Below are 25,286 nucleotides of genomic sequence, written 5' to 3' on the forward strand. Positions count from 1 at the left end.
TGTTCCACACTGTGCTCCTGCTCTCCCTTTTTCCGCGTTGTTTTTTTCCTCATTCGATATTGAAAAATTATCTTGGTTGTCAACCGAAGCACGAATAAGCTTGTCTCTGTGGTAAAAATTAAAGCCTGGAACCTCAACTTTTGTCACCAAGCTCGAATAAATTTGGTAAGTCTGAAAGAAGGAAATCAGAACATAGGGATCATACTCAATTCAATTCACCCCCCCCCCCCCCCCAATTAATAACCAGAAAAGCACGATGAAGAGGAAAATAACTCAAAAGAAAGAACAATTTAAATGTTTTGATTTTTAATTTTTAAAAGTTGAGCTGTTTTGCAACGTTTTGGTGAAAAAATGCGACACTTTTTTTTAAACAACAAATCGAAAATTTTTATAATTTCTAGAAAGAAATACAATTTTTGGCAAAAGCGAGGCTCTGATAATTTTAGCAAAAGGTAGAGCTTTTTGGTAATTTTTTGCGAAAAAAGTTAGACCTTTGGGCAATTTTTGTTAAAATGAGATTTTTTGGAATTTTTCGTAAAAAAGACAACAATTTTAAAAGTGCGATATATCACTCGACTTCTCACGATTTTTCCAAATTTTTACCCCCTTTTTGGGACACAGAAGGGCTTTAAGGGGTTGGACTCAGAAAATAAGTTCATATTCGTATTTAGCGACCTCGAAAACATACTATTCGATATATCGCACGTCCAGATTTGTTTTTCAAATACATGATTCAGTTGTGTGTTTATTGAAAATCAAGCACCCCCCCCCCCACCAACCCCTGAGGATGGTTGAAGACCAATCAACGGCGGTTTGATTAGTAGTTGGGTGAGTACGGTTCTTTTCCAGCGTAACTCTGTTCAGTTCAAAAATATTTTTCCCCAGGTGAGATGATTACCTTGTCAGACTAAAGTTGCGTACTTTCTACAGTCATTCCTAAATAAGCTACCTACTGCTCACCACTCATTTACCTGACACTCTGTATAAGGTTGTCAAAGAGAAAAATATTTTCGCATACTAAAATCCCGAGTTACCTAGTTACTCGTAATATTTAACAATACAAATTCAAAATCACCATTATTACTATTTATGCAGATCAAAAGAAATAGTAATAAATTCATGCATAAAATAATGTTCTCACGCTAAATTGAACTAGAAAAGGCTAATACGTCTGCTGCTGATAATTCCATCTTTATTAAATCTCTGTGCTGGAGTTATTTGATTATCATTTAAAACAGCTATTCTAATTGTAATAAAATTTTCCATGTCGCTAGTTTGGGATGATGAAAAGCTCGCACTCTTTTGACAATAAAAGAGACATTTTTAGAAATAATTAATCCAGTCGAGGTGTTTAACTAAGTTAATTCAAATTCCACACACAAAGGAGCTCTTTCAGGCTACTGAAACTTCATTATGAAAATTAATAAAACATGTTGGCGTACTTTTCGACCACAATTTGTCCTTTTGGATTTTGTTTGACCTACCCAACGGTCACAAGAAGATGCCTAGGCTAAGACCTACCAGTATGTAAAATAAACACATTTCATTCATTTTTTTAAAATTCTCACGAATTATAGGCTGATATTCGAAGTAAAAAATTCGAGGCACGTGAAATAAGTATAGTATACCTATGTCATTATAACTGTCTAAACCCGAAACATTCGTTCAACGCCACCTTCTTCAACATCTCGCATTCATTTACACTAACAATTTCAACGTGTAGTTTTAAATATTAAAAAATATTCGGGTAAACATTTTGAAAAAATTAATATTTCTCCAACTTCGAAGGTACGAGTTCGAATTCTTGTAGAAATCAAGTGTAAAATAAATGAATACGAAAGAACTACGCAATTTAAATTTGATAACTTTTAGAGTTTTCACAAACGCTGTTTTTTTTTTTACGTTTGAAGCATCGAATAATTCTAAAATCCATTCAACACTTCACGAAAACGTTAAATAATTTCCTTATAGTGGATGATGTAAAATAAAAATCAACAATATAAAAAAGTTCCATTTAATTTTACAAACCGTTTTAGTCAAAGTAAACGTCACAAATTTAAAAGAATACTCTTTTACACATTTAATACCTACGTTGAATTTGGTGTAGAATTCTATTTAATTTTCTTTTTTCCTTTGCCTTTTTTTTTTTCAATGAGACATTAAAATGTAAAAATACCTGTTAACTTTTGTATTGGCCATTTCCTTATGTTTTTGTCACCTTTTGTGCCTTCTTAACCTTTTGAACTAATTTCCCTCTTTTTTTTTTTTGGTGACTGTTTATATTTTGATTTCATTTCATTGACTTTCCAATAACCATTTAAATAAAATACAAATGCAAAACTGAAACACTCAGGATGAAGAGTATCATTCAGAAAGTATAGTTGTATGTGAGCTAAAACATACAAAATACACTTCTCCATTGTTTTAATAATCTATATAGGTAATTAGTGATTCTGTTAAAGAGTATGTAGCTTTGTTTAAGTAACTCAACTTTTGGCAAAAATGAATAGAAAAAAAAACTTTTTTATTGGTAGGTATAATAAGTACATACAAAGAAAGAAAGAACAAGTTTTATTTCAATGTTCGCGAATCGCGATCGTACTTGCATACAAATCAAATCACGTACATGTATCTAGGTATCACACAGAATGAAACGATAAACAAAATCAGCATTACATTTTACGAAGTAAACAAAAATGTGTTAAATGGTGATCTATCACTTTCTTTGCACTTACGAGTATTTCACGCGCACGTTAATTTGTATTCTTCTCCTGCAATACCTTCATTTTTCATTTCATTTCAATGAATGGTATCTAGCAACCTACTCGATATAACCATGTGCACTCTTCGTAAAAAAAGCTCCTTTGTCAGAAACTGAAAAATCCTTCAAGCTAACATCTTTTATGAAAAAAGCTTTAAAAGTTATCTAAGATATAACTGCATTTCCTTTCTTTTTTATTCGTACAATATCTATCTTTTTATTAATCTTCGAAATGTAGGTAGGTAGGTACTAGGTAGGTACGTGGAATCATAATGTTGACTCAGTATGTTTAAAGAGCGAGTGACAAAAAAAGGAAGATGAGAAATATACACTGGCTCACGTAAATTTGAAAAGAGTGATATTTTCAGGGAGAGTAATATCATGAGTTTTTTTTTTCAATGTTAAAAAATAAAAAAAATTTATAAGTTTTTGTCTATTTTTCTCGATTTTTTGAAATTGGCAATAATGACTAAAAATTTGGAACCAAGCGAAAAGCCACAATTTTTCAAAAATATCCCCTCTTTAAGGATGGACCCACACCTCCTATCCAAGAGCACCTCCAGAGCTAAAAATTTTTCTGAGTGACTTTCAACTCACAGTTAAGATCTCTAGGTATTGAATATGGTCAAAATCCTCCAGAAATTTTTTTTTCGCGATCCGGCTTAAAATACTAATTTAAACCTTGAGATTTCAGAAAAATTTTGAGGAACATAATTTTATTATTTATCTGCTATGGTGTACTAAGATTTCGACAAAACATCTCTTCAGTAGGTATATGAAAGAAAAAAAAACAGTAAACCAAGATTCTTAATCAGTTTCATTTGATTAAGTTATTTTCTCAGTTCTAGTAATGTTTCCACCATTTTGACAAAACATCCTCAAGTTTCAAATCTCGAGCAACTTCCCTCCCTCCTCCCCAATTTATTATTAAAACATCGCCTCGCTTCATTTCAATTGTTTCATTTCCCTGTAAAATGTAATCAAAAGTAACATCAGATTAAAATGAGGAAAGAGAAAATTTTCTAGAAATGTCACAAGGTCAAACTACAAATTACCTACACACATCACTATAGCAACAAAATCTGTCAGGAAACAAAATACATTATCTATCCAAATGTTATGAGATACATGCTGGGCCTATTTTTTCCCGTTTTTCCCCTCATGAATATGCATTATGAAGAAACTGAAAGAAGTTTAAAATTTAGCACGTGTTCATCATCAAAATAACCCTTAATGTTAAGGGTTATAATATCCTATGGTTAGACAAGCTTTCGAACGAAGTCATAACTCTTAATTGAGACTAAATTAGGCTTTTATTATAACATAGATAAGATGAAAATCAATTTATAAATATATTTATCTCAAACCAGCGTGACCTCGTGCTCTGATAATTTTTCTTTTAAAATGTTTGTATTTTCCCAAATTTTCTCCAAAATCATAATTTCATACTTACACAGAAGTATCACAACGAGGAAACTGAATTACAAATAGTAAACTAAACTAATATTATCTCTGCACCAAAAATGAAATTTAATCTGTAATAAGATATTTTACAGAATAACCCCTTCGAATATATTATTAACAGTAATATTCGTAAGTTAAATATGTAGATAGGTAGCCGGCGTAGCAGAAATCAACCAACATTTACTTGCAAGTATAACAACAGAATGAAACTCGAGAATCGAGATCTTTAATTAAAACCTGCGTTTCGAAGACAAAAATAATATTTTCGTAGAAATCTGGAATGATATTTGCATAGATAAAAAGATACTTCGTTACCTATCTCCCTTTTACATCCAATAACAATCTTTCAACCCCCACAAAAAAAATGCTGAACTCTACATTGTAGGTATACGATTTTTTTGTCGCTCGAGTTACGATTTCAACATCAAGTGTCACAATAAAAAGAGCCCAGACATCGTTCGAAGAAAAAAAAAAGTACGCAGTAAAAATGAGTCGACTTTTAAAATGAGAAAAATGTTTACAACTTAAATTACCTTCTGTGTATGCGTTCTCGCCAACTGGTATGCATTTGACGCGACTTTTTCGTCGGACTTTACGAGTACATGCGAAGTTTAATTTTAGCTTTGCGAACACGTGTTGAATTTCATTGATAGAATTTTCTATTAAATTATCTCAGGTGCCTACCCACGTTTATAAAAATATTAAGCGTTCATTTTTCGAGGCCGAGGCGAAAAAAATCTCGGAAATTTACAGCCAGCGACTTTTGAACTGTTGGTGTGATTCGTTAAATAATATTTTTTCTTAATGAGAAAAGTCAACATAATAGGATTATTTTTAAGAGTTAAGCGTTTGTGTAATCAACTATCAGGATGGCCTTTAGCTATTGTAAAATTAAAAGAAAACTCGTTATAAAGAATACGATGTAGGGAGGGAATGTGGGACTACGTATTTATAACGTCAGTAAAACTTACACAACTGGTTCGGGAGCTTTTGGGATTACAATGGGTTTATCAAACCTTCGAATTTTTTCAAAATAATTATACCTATTGAGCAAAGTGAGGGAAACACAGTGATGTGCAAATAAATATTTTGGAAATTTTTTCGAAAACTTTACCTTAATGTTTCGTGATATTTCAACCAAATACTTGAGAATTCTGATAAGACAGAAAGAAAAGCGGATTGAGAACTTTCCAAATCCACTGAATGGATTTTCCACACCTTTCACGGCTATTTTAAAAATCGTTTCACCTCCTGGAAAAATTGAAGAAACCCTATTAATGAAACCAGAGATGAATCATAATTTTCAAAAATGATCAAGTTTGATAAATTGATAGGGCCGGTCATAATTCTGCATACCTCAGTCCCTTAAATTTCTACGGTGAGCAAACATATACTTGTACTCAGGGTAGGTTGCCTACTCACCTGTTTGAAGGAAGATTGAAATTTTATTTACGACGTACAGAGGGACATTTTAGTTAGTCAATGTGATATTCATGTACAGTGGTGTGAAAATTATTAGACTAGCGCAACTACATAAACAGATTTTTGCAGTTTTATCGGGGAAATATCAAATAAACTCATTTTGAATTTTTTATACCATATCATTGACCACAAGGAACACTTTTTTTTGGTTTGGAAGCATTCATTTACTTTATAAAAAAATTTTCGAGTTGTGAAATGAAATTTCACCATTTAGGAGAAAATCAGTTTTTCAGTAATAAATAATTATAAATTTGTAAATCTGGAAGTAATTAAACATGGATTCCGATGAAATGGACATTTATGGACCTCAGCCGATGTTGATTGGCCATTGGTTTTCAAAATGAAGCAGTGTTTTCGAAATGCGCCATTTTTCATACTGAAATTTGGAGTTACAGAAAAGTGAAAAAAACACGTTTTTCTGTTGCTGATTTCTCAATTTCAACCAAAATTCAATAAATGGGACACCAAAATGACCGGAATTTAGTTGCGGATCTCCTCCCGTTGACAGAATTTTGCTATCTTATTTTGTTCTCACAAAATTCGCAAAAGAATCTTGAAAAATGAGATAGAAAAAAATGCACAAAAAATGACGTTTTTCAAGCTACTTCTGCTCGTGGAAGGAAAACGCAAATACTAATCGTTTCGCTCTAACCGCCATTCGATTCCTCATAAAATTTACGTTCAGAATCAACTCCAGAAAAAAATTTTAAAAAATCTATTGCGATAATTTGCGAGGTGTTAATAATTTCTTTTTTCTCAAGATCGCCTTATATGCGATTTTTGCTGCATGAGCGATTTTGTGAAAAAAGAAATCACTAATACCTCGCAAAGATCGCAATAGATTTTTTAAAATTTTTTTCTGGAGTTGATTCTGAACGTAAATTTTATGAGGAATCGAATGGCGGTTAGAGCGAAACGATTGGTATTTGCGTTTTCCTTCCACGAGCAGAAGTAGCTTGAAAAACGTCATTTTTTGTGCATTTTTTTCTATCTCATTTTTCAAGATTCTTTTGCGAATTTTGTGAGAACAAAATAAGATAGCAAAATTCTGTCAACGGGAGGAGATCCGCAACTAAATTCCGGTCATTTTGGTGTCCCATTTATTGAATTTTGGTTGAAATTGAGAAATCAGCAACAGAAAAACGTGTTTTTTTCACTTTTCTGTAACTCCAAATTTCAGTATGAAAAATGGCGCATTTCGAAAACACTGCTTCATTTTGAAAACCAATGGCCAATCAACATCGGCTGAGGTCCATAAATGTCCATTTCATCGGAATCCATGTTTAATTACTTCCAGATTTACAAATTTATAATTATTTATTACTGAAAAACTGATTTTCTCCTAAATGGTGAAATTTCATTTCACAACTCGAAAATTTTTTTATAAAGTAAATGAATGCTTCCAAACCAAAAAAAAGTGTTCCTTGTGGTCAATGATATGGTATAAAAAATTCAAAATGAGTTTATTTGATATTTCCCCGATAAAACTGCAAAAATCTGTTTATGTAGTTGCGCTAGTCTAATAATTTTCACACCACTGTAAGTCCAATTCAAAAAATCAAAAACATTTTTTTAACGCATTTTATATTTGTCTGAGTCTTCAAAGGTTTAAAAAGATCTTGAAACTCACACAGATTTCTTTTAAAAGATTACATAGTCTCCTACTGAAAAAAACACACATACCCAACTCCTCAAATTTGGTGAAAACAAATACACAATCTTTCCATACAATGAATAAATGAAATCCTAATTGAATTTTCACCATCTCTATTCCATGCTTTTACCTTCTGGAGAATGAGTGAATTTCGACATGTCAGCATTAACGTAGACTTTTTTCTGTTCAAAGTCGACAAGTTCGAATAGCAACCGACCCAGACGAACGATGGCTATCAGAATGTCAGCAATTGGTAACGAAGATTCTGTGCATTCTTCGTACAGCGAATGTAGAGCCCAATCAATTTTTCAACAATATCCAAACGTAGTAAACACTGTCGCTGCGAACAATAGCTGCCAATCAGCTACAGCTCGATGCGTCCGTGAGTATATCTGAGAAATTTCATTTACACCTTGGAAGGAAAATTATTGCATAGAAATTGCTCCGTGATGGTGACAGAGCCAGATTTTTTTAGTTAGATCGAAATTTGTTTTACTAATAAGAGAGCCAGGCCCACGCTTGGCTACGCCATCGATCCAAAAACACAACCCAATATCTTAGGTATTCACTTGACGATAATTTTTTCAAAAGAAAACTTTCGAAGCTAAACCACGTTTGAACAAAAAGGTGAATATACAAAGATGAGGAATTTCACAACATTTTGGAAAACTTTCAAAATACATCAAACGATAATTTGAATTTTATTACGCATTTTTCTACAGCGGTTTATCTTTACTCTTGTAAATTTAATTTTCGAAAATGATGGGAAAAAAAGTCGAAAATCGTAAAACATTCTTCGCGGGTAAATTTCATTATCACCCGAATAGCATAATCTAGGAAAAGATTTAAAACTTTGAGGAAAAAAAAAGAGGGTCTTTGGTCGCATAATTATGCAGCATATTTTTCAAACAGAACACGTTACGGTTACACGAACACATCGGATTCGGTTACGAAATTGTATTATAAAGTTATACCTTTTTACAGACATACAAGTATCGTGCGGAAATCTAATGTCAACGAGAACTCAACAAAGCATCACAAAAATGCTACTTTTAGTTTCCACCGTATTCGTTTCGTTGAATTTTCCCAGGTAAGTGGATAGATGATTTTTGCTTTTTTATAGACTTAGTTTCCGAAGAAGAAGAAAAAAGTAATTTAACTTTCAAATAACTCGAAATTTGAAACAAAAGAAAATCGAATAATTTTTGTCTCGCGACTTACTTTTTGAATCGCAATATACGTGTACTTACTTCATAATTTCTCCGTAAAAGATTTTAATACGCGAAAAGTCAACAGTTTTAATTAACAAAAAATGACTAGACTATATAATATCCTTCAACATTAATTTCATAATTGGGCTGTCAGCCGGCAAAAAAACAAATAAGTAAAGTAAACGAAATCTTCGTTTTGAGAATTAATACCTCATTACGGTATTTCTTACAACGTAGAATGTACCTAGTACCTACCTACATTTGGAAAGCAAAGCTCATCTGTAAGGATAAAAATTACGTGATAAAATTTAGCACGCATTTAAAATTAATTGGTTTCTTTAAATTTCAAAGCAAACAAATTGAAATACTCAAGAGAAAACATCTCTATTCAAGATAAGTACTACTTAGGATTTTAATCGAAAAATCAAAAACTAAACCATCTGTACGCAGGATGACATAACAGTTCTAAATGGTGGAATCATTTTTTAACGTAGACATACCAATTTAATCCAGTCACACGATGTCCAAAAAATCCTAAACAATTTTTTTTCTTACAAGCAGTAATCTCTGGGTCGCTCCGTTATAGATTTCGCTTTTTTTTTTTTACTGAATACGGAGCTTAGGGTAGCTCACAAAAAATTTGCGCCCCCCCAACTATTTTCCCAGCTGGTCCAAAAATCGCCTTTTAAAACGCAATCGTACAAAAATTTTAGTCAAGAATGGCGTTTTCATGAAACAATTTGAGGATTAAGTAGGTATTTAGAAAAATTTCACCCCCTTCAAGACCCTCAAATTTTCAATTCCTGTGAGTCCTTATGCTCCACTCAGGGTTGGACAGTTACTTTTTTCAACTTCAACTTTGAGTGGACTCTTCTTTGATTCCTTCCAAAAATGAGATGATGAAAAGGCTGTTGAATCTGGTCCAGTCTTTTTTCAAGGAGTTTGGCCTAACTCGCAACTATGTACTTCCAACTCTTTTTCTACATAATGTACTGATGTTTTTGCATTTGGGGCATTACAACAGTAAGCACTAGATGCGTTTTAATTTAGATGATAGATTTCAAAAATATTCAAGCGAGAAGTTGAACTGGAAAACTGGGTTGTGATTTTTTTGGAAAAAAAAGTGAATTCAAGTCATCACTCATTTTGAAAATTAAGGATGTTTTCAATTTCTTCAATACAGTGAACTTGAGCTGATTTCCAAAACCAAATTTAAAAATGCAGAGGGAAACAAACACCCCGTTGATATTTTGCTACCATATTTTATCACTTGAAAATGTCTCAAATTCCGCCCGTCTCCATTTTTTAGAACCCACAAAGGAGAAATTCAATTTTTTTGACAGCTTCGCCATCTCACTACGAGACTTTCCCACCACCATAAATTTGGGACAGAACGGAATCAGAGAAAGAGATTCAGAAAAAATTTGGTAAACAACTGAAATTTTCAACAATCCATAAAACTTTGATGTTTTTGAGTTGGGAAAAATGTTTATTTTACTGGATAAAATAAGCATAGAGCAAAAGCGTGAAAATTTTGCAAATTTACTGAAATTTAATTTTAGAGTTTGAGGGGAAAACGAGATGTACCTACTTGATTTTGAAATTTGAGGGGGGAAAAGGCCCAATTTTCCAAATCAAATTCCAAAAATGAATTTAAAAAGCAAGGTACATATTTCAAAAATGAAAATTTTTCTGTATGAAAATTTCGATTCAGAACCGAAATTTCAAATGAAATTTTTTCAAAATAATCGAAAACCCCCGACCTAGGTCAACTCCAGTTTGATAATGATGTAAAAAAAAGTTCTAGCATGCTGTATTTTTGGTCATTAAATTTTTTTCTTTGTGTGTCCTCGAAAATTTTGATGCGAGCTTGATGATTGAATTGCCGAGAGGTTCTCTTGGTAGACAGAAAAATTTTGCACATCTCAAAATTTTCGTTTTTGATGAATTTGAGAATTTAGTCTCGAAAAAAAATTTAAGTAAGTATTGTTGAAGTGTCGCTTCAAGATAAAAATATGAATTTTCACCAAAAAATCGTTTAATATTCATATCATTTTTAAAAACAAAAATAATAAACATTTACTCACGAGAACATCGTTTAGTATGTACCTACTTACATACCTATGTACCATGAATTAAAAATAGGTCACACGATGTTTTTATATAAACTTACTGAAAAAATGTGCACTTTTAGGTACCTCCATTAATTCGTAACTTGAGCAAAATACATACGAACATGACACACTTCACAGATCTGTTGATATTCCATTAAATAGCTTCATTAAATTTCCCTATCAGTAATATTCACGTAGATAGCTACATGACGTTGAATAAATTACACTAGCAGTCGCATCATTTCAATTTAGCTACCCCTTCAATTCTCAAGGTTTGCACCCTAAATTTACATGTGTGTAGTTCGAGCTGCTGCATTAACAAATACGAGTACTAAATACCAAGCAAAGTACATTATTTAAACTATCTACGAGACACCTATACCAGATAGTGTTCTTACAACTCAAACAAAGTGATGTACCTAGCATTTTTCATCAGAATTGTTGAGAAAAAAAGTTACGTGATTTTTTAGACACCCTGTGAATAAACCAAAAATAAGTGGGTTTCGTCATGAAGATGATAATATTGGCTGCTAAAATTTACTGGTATTTTTTAGTAAAAAAGTATTCCACCTTTTGGGATTTGTGTCAGTTCATTGCAAATACGTAGGTAGACCTATTTCATGTATGTATTATACATATTTATTTTAAAAATTGGCCTAATTTTATGCTTGTTGTAACTTTCAGCTATATCATTCGGTTGTACATCTTTTTTCGATATTCCATGTGGCGATCAGATCCCCCTGGATATTTATGGTGTGCCCAACAATTATTCATGCTGTTATACTACACAAATTTCAGTATAAATTTTTTATTATATAGTATGTGCGGAATCACGTTTCGTCGTTGTTTATTTCAACTACTGAGAAATTTCTTTAAGAAGATAACTTCACATAGGATGTGTATGTAGTTACCAAGTTAGTTAACATAAAAATTGTACATAATTATACCTCGGATAAGTACTCAAGTTGTAAGTACATTTTTTACACGTTTGTTTGACATCGTATACTTTACATGTAATGTATATTTTGTAAAAAATTGAAAAATGATTCAAACCGATTCAATTTTAATGCACTCGAGTACCAATTTATTTTTTAATTAAGTGTGTGTTAATTCAACAAATGTTTGTAACAACAAAAATATAAATCTAATTTTTTAGTTACCTATATTTTTGCACGACGAGCCAATATCTATCTATTCGTTTTTGGAAAAAGAAAAATATGTATCATTCCAATAAAACACAAACATTTTATCACTGAACTATAATAAACATCGGACTTTTCATCATTGTGAAAATATAGAGAAAAAAATTATATTGATGGTGTTTTTTCATTCTGAAAAAAAGACTATGGCAAAGCAATCAAGAGATTTCCTCATTTTTCAACTACACGTTTAACCTATCTGGTGCTTATACGTAACAACTTATTCTCATAAAAAAAATGAAAATAAAACTAAAACAATAAATTCAAATATTTACCGAGCAAAATTAGGCCTTCACAAAGGGAAAAAATGGATAAAGGAAATACAAAAACGTTTACTCTTTATTTTCTTTAAACTTTTTCACAGGTATATCAGTCAACAATTTAATGAAGTGAAGTTCGATCGAAATCTTAACGTAAAGAAACATTTTTTCTATCACTCGAGGCAAATCAAATAAAATGCTCTCATAATATCGTAACAGTTTGAAAATTTCCCAGAATTTGAGTTTGGATTTCCTATACCTATTTACCGGTTTTACGTTGGTTCAAGAGGAAGATAAGGGTTTATTATACAATATATACCTATGTACACATTAGGATGTATGTATGTACTTTATTTAGCAAAGTTGGAATTTTCCACTACCCATTCCCCACCCCCAAGTTGTTACTTCGGGTGAGAAAATGATTTTTTATTTTCCCCCTATCTGCAAAAAAGTGGTGCGGGTAGCCTCCCTAGCTTTTCAAGAAAAAATTCTCCCCGACCCTGGAAAAATCAGAAAAAATGATAGATAAATCACAATCAGGGAAAATTATTTGAAAATATTTCATTTCCGCATTGGAATTTGTTCTACATAACCCCCTCTTCAAAGAAAAACCTTCGTTGGGCTCCCAAATGATGTTGGCTCTCATGTAAGGAGCCCTCAAATTTGAGAAAAATAAAAAAAATATAAAAATTGATGTCTGTAGAGATTTTCTGAAAATTTTTCATTCAAGGTCTGAATCTCTCTAAATAAGCACTTTTTCAAGAAATACTTTCCCTCAGTCTCCCACAGACGATGTTAATTCCCTCCCTTACGTATATGGATACCCTCAAAATGAAAAATTGATATATGTGCGCAAATTTTTTGATAATATAATTTATTTTTAGACAGAGTACTTTTAATTAACCGCATTTTCCAGAAAAATCCTCCCTTGGCTCCCCAAATGATGTTGGTCTACTTCTTGTATGAAGTCCCCAAAGTTGAAAAATATCAAAAAAGATGAAAAATTGACGTCTACAGGTAGGTACAAGTTATTTGAAAATTTTTCATCTCTGAGCAGAATAGTTCTACTCTAGATGATTATTTTTTTCAAGGAAAATCTTCCCTCAGCCCCCCAACAATGTTGGCCACCTACACGGAGACCTCCAAATCTAAAAGCATCAAAAAATTAATCAAAGTAGTTTTTTTCATTTTTAAAATTCCGTCTCCTTTCAGAGTTGAAAAAAAAACTAATCTTCTAGTTATCCCCGCATGAAATGGAAAAAATCGACAGAAAATTTCAACTGTTTCAATTCATGTCCAGAAAAATTTTTTTTCCTAACCCCTCCACCTTCGAGGAAAATGAAAAGAAAAACTAATTTTTCGTATTTTGTACAGCAGTATACCGCGTAAGTACCTATAATCGAAGTAGCTGTACCTGCACTACCCCGCAAACGGAGTCAGTCTACTTGTGTTTTGTATATATTACTTTAACTCTTCAAATTAGAAAATTCTTCGCATTCGTCAAATTTCTCTCGCTGGCGAAATTGTATTGTCATCCGTATTTACATAAAGCTGATTTCAATTTGGAAGTTCTTTGTGCATAAATTTTGTCAGGGAAGAAAGACTATCGAAATCATCAAATAATCTACGTTTCGAAGAACTCTTTAAATTCAAAGACAGTCTAAATTTTAGGCATTTTCAGCTGAACAAATATTTTTTTATACTCGTATTTACAGGTACCCAATACGAGTGTTTTTTTTAAAAATGTGTATTTAAGTAAGTATTTATTAATGTATTAACAACGTTTATTAATGAGTATCAAGTACTTCTACTATGTAGCAAGGTCCTTTCAAAAAATAAAATAAAAAAATGGATCAAAACGAATTTTTGCTCATTTGTTTTATGGCAAAAACACAGAAGATCTGAACGAAAAATTTCTTTTTTCATAGAAAAATATCTCAAAAAAAAATTAAAAACGTACCTACCTATTTGTTATTTTTCTTGTTTTTAACATAAAGTTTCAGTTCAATTCACAGCAATTCTCCCAAAAAGTGTTCAGTGTAAAAGTTTCTTTCAATATCAATCTTTATTATCAGTTGATAATATGAGCCATGAAAATAGTTAATCGAGCGAATGGATATAGTTAAGTAGTTAATTGGTAATATTATAAGTAGGTACAGAAATCATACACATCGTACGTCATTATGAGTAATACTTAAGTTGAGCAACGATAATTGGATACTATTAATAAATATTACAGTAGACGAAAACACCTATCAGACCACTGTCGTGTTACGTATAAATTCCATGTAGCTCGCAGTTTTCGTGAAAATAGCTGGATATAAATAAATTTTCTCGTGTAGTCCACATTCAAAGGCGCGGGATAAGATTCCGCCTAAATAAACTACACTATTCATAACAAGTAATGCAATTCCACTTTCTTCACCGAAACACTCTCTTCGTTCATTTTCTAGGCAAATGACTCGACTGTCGATCTCTTCATTGAATGCATCGTTGATTTCTTTTCTGCACTGTGACGTTCCAATAGTATTGATCAATTTATCTTTCCACGTAACCTTTTCACGAGTGTAGTTACGTATTCCAACAAACAGCACTGATTGAGATTCATAAAAACTATCAGAAGGGGTATTGTTTCCAACCAGTAGACATACAGCACTCAAATATTCTGGTGAAAAAATTTTAAAAAATAAATAAATTGTTGAGTTTATGAAAAATGCAGGTACCTAAAGAAAAGTAGACAATTTATAGGTAGGTACTTGAATAGGTAACAGGTTTCTTGAAACGAACGAGTGCAATATCATTTTTACGAGTACTTTTATCGAATTCTGGATGGGGTAAAATTCTGTCAAGTCCTATGTATGCAGGATACACCTGAGTTCCATTAATTATAACTTTCTCCGAAGAATCATCGCCAAATTGAACAAACGTATCATTCAACCTATAAACTAAATCTTTATCAAGTAATTCTTAAACAAAATTAGGCATACGCCATTAGAGATTTATTTATAAGATCCTACTTGGCTTGAAGTTTTACTGCGCAATGAGCTGCCACTAAGCCCCATAGTTGATCTATCAGAACAATTTCGCATACGACTGGATTTACGGAAGGCAACACTAGAGCGCCTAAATAAGAATGCTGCCCAAATTTACGTTCAGATACGACTCCCGGAAGAATTCGTACACCTTCCAAGTTAGAATAATTACATGACGAGTAATTAGTACCAGAATCTACTAGTGTGAAATAACTCCACGTATCACAAGATTGCGAAGACACCCAGTATTCACTGTGTAGGCACAATATTAAAGCTAAGACGAACGCGTACAAATACACACTTTGAAGAGATTTCATTTTCAACTTGAAAATTCAACGATTCAAATTAAAACTCGACGAGAGAAGTAAACTTCAACAGAATACACTGGACTTGCACATGAAAGACAATTTTTATCATAACCAAGTACTACAAGTAGCACTGATCGCTTTCATGCAGAAACTATACTCTCATTAGTCATTTCATTATCATATCGAAGTAATTTTGTTTTTGTTTTTCTCTGGTACATACTCGTACGAGTAGCCTGAACTACATATCTTGATAACGCACAATTTTTCCTAGAAAATGTTTGTTTCACTATTTTTTTTTTAGGAGAAGCGATTCGTGAGGAGGTAGTACACGTGTTTCAAATTAAACTTTCAGAAAAGACACAAGTAAGTACCTTACTTGGCCTACAATACAAATTACATATTTGAATAAATCACATGATGTACTTATAGATATGTGTATTCAAAGTGAACCAATTTTCATTAAGTATAAGTAAATCAAGGTTTAGGTAGGTACATAGTTGATTTCTAATGAATCGTGGATCCCTTAATTTTGATGCTCAAGTACAGTACAACCACAAGCAAAAAACTATCCACAGAATTAGATGGGTACATTCTAACTTTAATGTAGGTATAGGTATTCAATTTAAAAGACACTACATATGTTATCGCACCGCAATCAATTTTTCGGGTTTTTTTCATTTCTACACAACATTGAGAAGACCTGCTGTGCTATATCTAAGGTGAGCAACTTTGAAAGATGCAGGGTTAGGTACTTTGAACACTGAATACTCTTTCTTATTTACAAAATTCATTGAGTATAAATGAAGAGCTCTATTCCAAAGTGGGTTAAGTCATTTAAAAAAAAATCACGTTTTACGGAGATTTTTGCTTCAAAAGTGGGTCAAGTCATCGATTTTTCGAAATAAATTTTTCTGCAAGCAATTGTTCTATGTTTAAAGAAAGGAAAGGTGCACCGACCTTTGGAAACAGAACAAATTTTAGCATCAAAAATTGTAAACGCATTTTTGGGTGGAAAAAATGACTTGACCCACTTTGGAATAGAGCTCTTCAAATGTTGTCTCGATTCTTTAGAATGAAAAAAGATGTGCAAAGTTATATTCATTTTGATCAGAGCTAAACAATTCTGAGTCTGATTCGGGCAGATGAATCGCCACTTTTAATTCTAAGTGGAACCTTTTTTGAAACCCTTTTTATAAGAGCATTATCTTTTAGAGTTGAACTCTGTTTGTCAAAGAGTAGCACCTAAGTATAGGTACCCGACTCGTGCGATTCTTCATCTTCAACGAGAAACAGACTCGGTGGTTTGAGCACTCCCACTCTCAGCTCACAATCAGCTCGCAGGAGGTTTGCTCAATGTTCCTCTTGCCCTTTTCTTTATTGAAAATGATTGCAATACTGTTTCAATTTTTGGCCAAAACTGACGTTCTTAATAAGTACACTTCCGCTCTACTCTTTCAACTTGCTTATTTCTCACTTCTTGTCACATGAACTTTTAGACCCTTTTCACTCGATTGCACCTATTGCCAACTGCGGAGATCATGTTGTAATGATGAAATGACCGTCAAGTTGGTCTACCCTGAATAGCCCTGAGAGGAATTCCTTTATAGAGTTTACATTCATGATACTGGGTATGCTCAAGGGAGAGCTTTGGAGATTGCATAGGTTCATGTGACAAGGGCTACTTTTGCAATGAGCTCCTCAAATGTTGTTGTCTCAAGAAGAGTTGAAAGAAGCAGAGAGGGAGTCACTGCAGAAAAGAGTCAAGACTCTTTAATTTTTTTTGCAACTTTAATTTCTGAGAGTCGCAGTATAATTCTGAGAAACCGAATCAGAAAATTGAAGATGAATAGTCGTTCCTGCTCTGATTTTGATTCGGAAATTACTAATTTACAATAGATAAGCATCATTTTCATTTGCTTCTTCAATTTTCAAAACTGGCCACTTCTTCACTCATAATTATCTCATTCTCATTGAATTTTATGAAGGTAAGTAGTTTGATGAACAATGACAATGACATCTTTCATTCAAAGTTAGGATTCGGGAGATTACTGAGCAGTTTTCTATTGAATTTCAAGCTTTTTAAGCTTCGGAATTCTATCTCAAGTATCTAATCCTGATACCTACATGGAAAATGATTTAAAAATAACCAAGACCAAGTAAGTAAAATTCTTCTTACCTAATTCTAAAGATCCTTCAACCTAATTCTGCAGAAAATCTTCGCCGTGATGCTGGACAATGTTTGATTTGATGCTGAGTCCTCGACGTCCTCGTCCTCTTTGAAGTTTGAAATGAGGCCATAGCGGCATTCATTCCATATCCATTCACACCTCACAATACCGAAACTACATCGAACTGCAGAAAAATGTTCCAAAACTATTATAATTATTGGATAACTTTTAATTATCATACGACATACGAAATATGTGATCAAAAAAAATATTATGTATAATCGGTAATTTACCGAGTAATTTTGGAAACCGAAGCAGTTTGCAAAAGAGTTTGCATAATTTTAAATTTTAATTTTGTTGAAAAATACTTTTTAAACATCTACTTGAATTAATTTTATCAAGTGAAACACTACAATGAATTGGGCGTTTCAAAAAATGATAAATAAATCATCACTAGAGCTGAAACTTGAGGAAAGTTTTTTAAAATGTTGAAAAATTACTCTCCCTCATCCAATTTATCTCGCAACTGAAACCGATGAACCGATGGAGAGGAGACTTGTTTTTGTTTGTTTTTGTTTGCATGTACAAGCACTCAAGCACAACTGATAAAAAGTGGTTGAAATTTTTTCAAATTTTAAATTAAATTTCAATTTTGAAATAATCTTACATTATTTTCGAACATGTCTTCGTAAAATAAAAGAGTTCCTCAATCCTCACAAAGTAAACCGAAAACTGAAGAAGTTACCACAAGTAAAGCTTCATAGAATTTTCTAAACAAGTTCACTTTTTCTTATCAAGTACGTCCGATGTGGTGTTTGGGTCCAAATACTTTTCAAGATATCCTTCAACATGGCTGTGAACCAAAAACAAGAAGTAATTCTGTTGCATACAGAGAATTACAAGAATGCTTTTTATTTACCCCTGAAAAGAAGTGAACGAATCAAGGTACGTTATAATAACTCTTTTCGGCCCTGTGATCGCTGATCTACCTACGACTACCCTTGCTTCACAGTATCAAAGAATTTCATCGTGTTTGGAGCTACCAGTGGAGGTCTATATGCATTCAAAAGGAATCCTTATAGCTTTTGGCAGCTGATCCCTAGCAAAGTAAACGCCTACTTCAAATCTTCCAATATCGTTGTATCATTGTCAGTTTTTTTTTGTGATGATTGATGAAATTCTATCTTTTTAGGAAAGCGCTGTGACTCATGTATCTATTTCATCTTCTGAGAATTTTATTGCATTCTCGACCAACAAAGGCATCCTGTGTATTTTGGAACTGAACAAGATCAATTGCGGTAAACTAGTTACTTATACGATCGGATGATCTGAGTGATTCGGAGATTTCAACTTTATGTTGGACAGATGATAACAACAAACCTACTCTTTATGTGGGTGACAGTACCGGGCGAGTTTCGTTCTTGAAACTATCTTTTTTGGTAAGTTTGCTGCGTTGTATTTTTACTATCATTCGCTACTTTGATCCAAGTGACTAACCTGTATGGTTTTTTTTTTCAGAGTAAAAACATTCTTCACCAGCCTACCACTATATTCATGACTCTGGATTCAAAAATTATACAGTTATGTTGGCGTAACGATTTCCTTCTCGTTTCTACGTTATCGAGATGTTATTTATGTGATGCAGTCAAAGAGCAATTTAAACAGATTGGTCATCAATTACGTGATGGTTTATACGACGCATGTTTCATGAAAAATGCCAACAATATTAGAATTTTCTGCGCTCGACTAGGATCTAGATTACGGGAAGTAAATCTCGATGCTGTGGTCCATAGCACTCATCTGTTCAAACAGCAGTTAGCCATACCTCCATCTTCGTTCATCTGATTTGACATTAGCATCTTATGAAATACTTCAAGATAGCTTTGCCGAGTTAGGAGCCAGTTTTTCGGAAAAATTCACCGAAAGCTCCAAATACCTGAAGGAGAAATGGCATCGAATCGTGGTGCGCCTCGTTCTGGTTCCTACTTCCTCAGCAAACATGCAAAGTGAAATTCCTTCCATTAGGACATCTGTTAATGGCTCATATTTGGAGTACTTTTGAGAATCAATATCTAAGCGTGACTCATTCCAGCGTGACGAAAGAATTATCTTATGAATCGTTGTTATTTTTCGAAAGATTGGTCAACGAAAGAGAATACGAACCGTTATCCAATATATGCTACAAAAATTCAGAGTCAGACAAATGTGTTCACGCTGTTTGTGAAAACTTGAAAACATACGTCCAAGATATTCCTGCGAATAATCTTCTTTCTTTGTTATTATTATTCCATCTTATATGTAGCCTATGCCATCGTATCCCTGAATTATGGAAATATCTACCGTCCTTGCAAAGAGATAGTAAATTGAAGCTGTTCCACGCGCAGCATTTCTTGCAATTAGGAATGATTGAAGAGATCGAGTCGTATTTCGAGATACTTACGGTCGAAGACGCGCAGAAAATATTGACGATGAATGCTAGCCTCGGTGATGGTATTTGTCTAAATTGCGGTAGTAAAACGCCTAGCTGTGGGATCCTATCGTGGAATAAATTAGCTGTATTTATACTGAAACGAATAAATGTCAGGAACACTCTGAAAATATTCAATTAGATAAAAGGTGAGATTTGATGAAAACATTTTTTCATTTTAAACGACGAATTACTCGAATGTTGTAAATGTATTTTTCAAATTTTAGTTTCTATCGATCAGCGATTTTAACGTCTGTACCTGGCATTGGTAGCGAATTAAGGGACCAAGTTCTGGCTTCTGTTGGCGATCATTTTGATATGAATCGCGTTTCATTGGATGTAAGTTTTATCAACTTAAGTACTTACTTTTAAATTTTGAACCCCAATTCATCACTAATATTCATTTAGGATTTGAAATGCTAGCCCTAATATTTCAATGAAAATAATCTTTATTGATGTATCTAATGTTATGCATTATTTGTCTAATAAAGGTCCATGAACAGCTCAGCGAAGCTTTGATAAAGAATAAATCGGAGAAAGTACTGAAAATCAGACCATCGAATGCCAACCATTGGGGAATTTCTATAAACGTTGATGATATCAATCAAGTGATTTGTTACTGCTGTTCATTACCATTCTTCTTGCTATCACTTATCAAAGAAGATAACGGTGGCATCATGGTGTTCTCGTGTAATCACACAAATCATACCGTATGTTTGAAAAACAAAGATTGCACTGCCATATGTTCAGTTTGTGATAGATTTTTACGCTAGACTATTTACTTATAATGAAGACATGATCGGTGTATCAATATGTAATAATTCGAATGTCATTCCACTAGTCATCATATGTACAAGCTATGTACATAAATAATAAAAAGTAATCGGTACTTATGATAGGTTCATAATATATTATCTTAATGTTATGTGTGTACTTCATATGTTGAATATTTTCGTTGGTTATTTTACATAATTTTGTGTTGTTTTCTTTTTTTACCCTTTACCCATCCTCTTAAAAACAAGTTACCTATCTCCTCTTTCTGTATATTTTATTTTTCTATTATTTCTATCACCTTTTAACGCTTCATTTTCGGCGCATTTATCATTACGAATTCGTGGTATATGATGCTTCCAATAATTTATTATTTTTTATTTTCATTTATTTCAATTTTCTATATAATTTCATTTTTTGTAACTAGTCAACTGGGTCTCTCGTATGAGCTCAAACCACCTTCTGCTGTGCCTTCGTGATAACAAAATTTTGATTTTTGTTTGTAATTCGTCTAATCGTTTATTTTGTACTGTTCATTCATTCTCATCCGGTAAGATTTTTGGGCTTACGTAACACGGTGCGATTTCACCTAAAAATTATTCATGGTGATTGTTTATTATGTGGAAAAATTGTTTTTAAAATTCAAACGCATAGGCATATTGATCATGATGGAAACTGTTTGTGAGAGAGCTTGTTTGTTCAAGTGCTGCAATAATGTTCGTAGCTCGTACATGAGTCGTCGGAGTATGATATCCTGGGTAGGGTTAAAAGGGGTACAAAGGGGAATCTGGAGGTAAAAAATTGAACTTTCGAATCACTGGAAAAAGCATGTAGTGAACATGTTGTGATGTTGAGAGTATTTTCAGTATTATTATTTATTACCTATTATAATTATCAAATAATATAATATTTTGTCGTTTCTCTTCTTGTTGGTTTGTTGTTTATTTTACTTTTTTTTATACTTAGAAGAATTTTTCTGTGTTATATTAACTTCAGGTGAAACCTAGTGATACATAACATACGTATTGTATGTATGTAATTAAGTGACAAAAGCAAATAATTAACGCAGATGTTTTTGTTTGTTTTAAAATGGTAAATTATTAATGGGATATGTATCTGATTTTAGTTTGAAATTTATTTCGTTAAGTTTCATTTGATCAACTGATTCAAAATGTGCAAGTTTATTGTTTTTGTGGTTTGCGTTTTATGTTACTGGAACCAGGTATGTCATTTCTGATCATTCCAATGTACTATTTTGTTATTTTATGTACTGCTTTTTCTTAGATGATATCATCAATAAATGTGTCTCATGTCTGAGATGATTCGAATGAATTGATTATTTTTTTGTAAATGGAAAAGAACAAATTATTGGTAAAGTCAAGAACGTCTCTTCTACAATTTATTTCATTAAAGAGCAAGAAATTGAATAAAATAATTATGATGAACATATTTTTTTAATAATAAATCGTGAGAATCCTTTGATGGTTTGAAATGAATGTGGTTTCAGAAAAATTCAGGTTTCTTTGTGGTGAATTGCTTCCAGTAGGATTCTGTTTACCAATGATGAAAAAAACGTCAAGGAATATGAAAAACAAACTTTTTTTGAACATATATTTTTACTTTAATTTTTTTCAAATTAAAAATAGAAGGTTTTCGAGTTTTATATTTTTGATACTTCTCTCCTCATTTTCTTTTATGAAATGGTTCACATTACCGAGAGCTGTCTATTCAGCCAGTCCATTGAGCATTAATTCATCTAAATGGCGGTACACAATTTATTTTTCTCATTAATGGTGTCAAAAAATCGCATGCAAAATGAATCTTTCAAATGACGTAAACCCGTCCGGCCATCCAACTGCTCATTCAATCTAACATATTCGAGGATATATATCATATGACGTCATACTGTAAAACGTACCTAGCAGTAGCACCTACCTTCTCTATTACAGTTTTCCATCACCATAATCAAGGCCATTTTTTACATTTTTATTTTTCGGAATGAACAAAAATCTCACACCGAATTAAAATCTCTAAAACTTTTACAAACTGGTCTGATTCTTTGCTGTTTTTTTACACTTTATTTGACTTTGACTTATTGTAAACATCCGAGCTTTAATAAACATCATTTTTCAGAATAATACTTATGTGATACCCAATGCAGGAAATAATGGATATGGGGCAGATAATTCAGTGAGAGATCACTAGCTTGATGAAAAAAATCTGCAATCATTTTCCCCAGACTTTCCCTTCAATTCGTTCCACAGCTGCTTAACACCAATGACCCGCTTTACCCAGCTAATTTACCCCAATTTGGAATGCAATTTGCAACCAATGGCCTACAATCTGGCTTATCTACCAGGTACAACGTGCCATTCCAAAGCGGTAATATGACTGATCCAGGTGGAAATCAATTCCGTGATATAGGCCAAGATATGTTTAATCAGCTTTTGCCACCAAATGAAGTGGTGAGTGGAACGATGCAGTCGATGAGTCAGGAAGGCAATCAACAGCATGTTTTCAAAACAAAAACTTTCAATATTACTCCGGATGAACAACAAGTGTACAAGAATAATAGATTGGTTGAGGAATCTCTACACAATTCAACACATACTCCTATGGTCCTATGACACCTCAAGGCACACCTCAGAATTTATTCAGTGGTGAGTGGAGATCAGAATTTAACTCCTTGAGGGCCATGTGCTACTGGAACTCAGCCAAATACCAACACTGTTCAGCAATCAATAATTCCGTCAACGCAGCAGAATCAAGTTCAACAACCTGTTAATCCTTATTTGCAAAACCAACAACCAACTTATCCTTCTCAAATGCAACAACCTGGTAATCCTATCCTATGCCTCAAATCCAACAACTAGGTAATCCTATTTCTCAAACAACTCAACCTGGTTATCAAAACCAGCCCAAACCTAGATGGCACAAAATGGAGGTGCTTATAATTATAATTAAAATTCAACTCAACCTCAGCCAAAGAGTGGAGGTTATTTCGCAACCAGTGGGTATACTCCGAAATCCAAATATGAATGACCCTAATCAAGGAACCTACCTTTACACTCAAGGATCATTCCCCACACAACAAAATCCTAATGGTCAATCTACTATAATCCTTTTATTCCTACCAACAATCAAAATATCCCAGGAATGAATTAACAAATCCCTGGAAGATATATAACCAATCAATGTTTAATCCCAACCCTAGCAATCCCAATTACAGACAAGGTCTTCAAATTCACAATAATCAGGTAATCTCTTTCCATGATGTAGGATCTTTGGTTTTAATCCATTTTTTGAAAATTTAGTAAAAATCAAGTTTGAAAATGTCACTTCATTGTTACAATCAAATATATCAACTTATCTATGTACGTATAATAGTATAATACTGATTGTTGCACAAATTTTCAGGTTCCTGGGTTAACTCGCAGATCACCAGAGCCATGGAGGCAGTTGCCGAATTTTGATACGAGCCAAATGAGTCAACATCAACATTATAAGAGCATTCCATTTGGTACAGGTCAGGAAAAAATTAATACCATGAAAAACAACATCCTCAGCAAAACACAAACACCAAAGTTCTCTCGATTGAATGTAAGATTTTTCAACACGCTTCCTATTTCAGTTTTATGAAACCATTCGGAGTTGTGATTTTTCCAACAGCCTTTCAACTACTTCTCCCAACCACAGATGCCACAAATGCAAATGCCTCAGATGCCAAAGATTCCACAATCCTCCAATGGCGAACCTGTGGTTAAAGTATACAGCTCTTCTGTATCAGAAAGTACCCAATCTTCTTCTAAAAATGGCGGTCCTCCAGAAGTATCGCATCAAGCTGCTGGTTATAAATACGACTACGATTCAACCAAAGACAATCCTGTTCAATCAGATTTAGTCGCCATGAAAGGATACACTCCAGATGCAAGTGACCCGGATGCAGGAACTTATGTCGCATATGAAAATTCCTATCCATGAAACGATGAATTAATTGTAAAAATGTCAGATTTACCACATTAATGGTTTACAAATTAAACGAACTTGAAATTTAGCTTATTCACTTATAATACCGATTTGTAACTTGGAATTTTAGCGGAGAGGGGAAGGATTTAATGGACAGTACATGGACACAAATTTCAAGTATCTACCTTCTGCCTATCCACTTTTTTACATGGGAAATGTTTTCAAAAAAGCAATAGATACCTACATCAGGATTATTATAACTGCTAAAAACTGTTTTTGGGTGAGCTTTGAGGCAATTTTTGTTAGAAAAGTGAGACTATTTAGCAGATTTTTGGTCATTTTTGACAATTCCTGGCAAAAAGCGAGATTTATTTTTAGCAAAAAAGTGAGACTTCTTGGCAAATTTTTTCAAGTAAGAAAGCAATTTTT

General features: G+C 33.0%; 3 protein-coding genes across 7 annotated transcripts in view; 2 read left to right on the forward strand and 1 right to left on the reverse strand.

The window, feature by feature from the left end:
- Positions 1-11,841, forward strand: part of LOC135836364 (uncharacterized) — a 43,219-nt gene extending 31,378 nt beyond the window's left edge. The window contains exons 3-5 of one of the 2 annotated variants that reach the window (XM_065351156.1): positions 7,536-7,743; positions 8,346-8,451; positions 11,371-11,841. In XM_065351156.1, the coding sequence (XP_065207228.1) occupies positions 7,536-7,743; positions 8,346-8,451; positions 11,371-11,593 (537 nt within the window). In that variant the 3' untranslated portion in view covers positions 11,594-11,841. The remainder of the gene's footprint in view (positions 1-7,535; positions 7,744-8,345; positions 8,452-11,370) is intronic. The other variant, XM_065351157.1, reaches the window with a different exon arrangement.
- A 2,350-nt stretch (positions 11,842-14,191) lies between these two features.
- LOC135836365 (venom protease-like) lies at positions 14,192-15,649 on the reverse strand. Its single transcript, XM_065351158.1, has 3 exons — positions 15,163-15,649; positions 14,902-15,083; positions 14,192-14,810 (listed from the first exon to the last, which is right to left on the reverse strand). Exons 1-3 carry the CDS (start codon positions 15,492-15,494, stop codon positions 14,401-14,403), a joined length of 924 nt encoding a protein of 307 aa, XP_065207230.1. The 5' UTR covers positions 15,495-15,649; the 3' UTR covers positions 14,192-14,400.
- Positions 15,650-18,221: 2,572 nt separating this feature from the next.
- Positions 18,222-24,945, forward strand: LOC135836369 (uncharacterized). Of its 4 annotated transcripts, XR_010557027.1 has the most exons (8): positions 18,223-18,598; positions 18,666-18,760; positions 18,846-19,092; positions 19,172-20,269; positions 20,348-20,459; positions 20,612-22,113; positions 24,309-24,491; positions 24,561-24,945. XR_010557027.1 is itself a non-coding variant. In XM_065351163.1 (7 exons), the coding sequence occupies exons 5-7, from the start codon at positions 22,063-22,065 to the stop codon at positions 24,870-24,872; spliced, it is 546 nt and encodes a 181-aa protein (XP_065207235.1). In that variant the 5' UTR covers positions 18,222-18,760; positions 18,846-19,092; positions 19,172-20,269; positions 20,348-20,459; positions 20,612-22,062; the 3' UTR covers positions 24,873-24,945. The 4 variants fall into 4 exon arrangements, 2 of the variants coding, with proteins under 2 accessions (XP_065207235.1, XP_065207236.1); XM_065351163.1 differs by having other exon boundaries at positions 18,222-18,760; XR_010557028.1 differs by having other exon boundaries at positions 18,223-18,760; positions 24,309-24,417; positions 24,523-24,945.
- The last annotated feature ends 341 nt before the right edge of the window (positions 24,946-25,286 follow it).

This window comes from Planococcus citri, chromosome 2, assembly GCF_950023065.1.
Source record: "Planococcus citri chromosome 2, ihPlaCitr1.1, whole genome shotgun sequence".
Lineage (NCBI taxonomy): Eukaryota > Metazoa > Arthropoda > Insecta > Hemiptera > Pseudococcidae > Planococcus > Planococcus citri.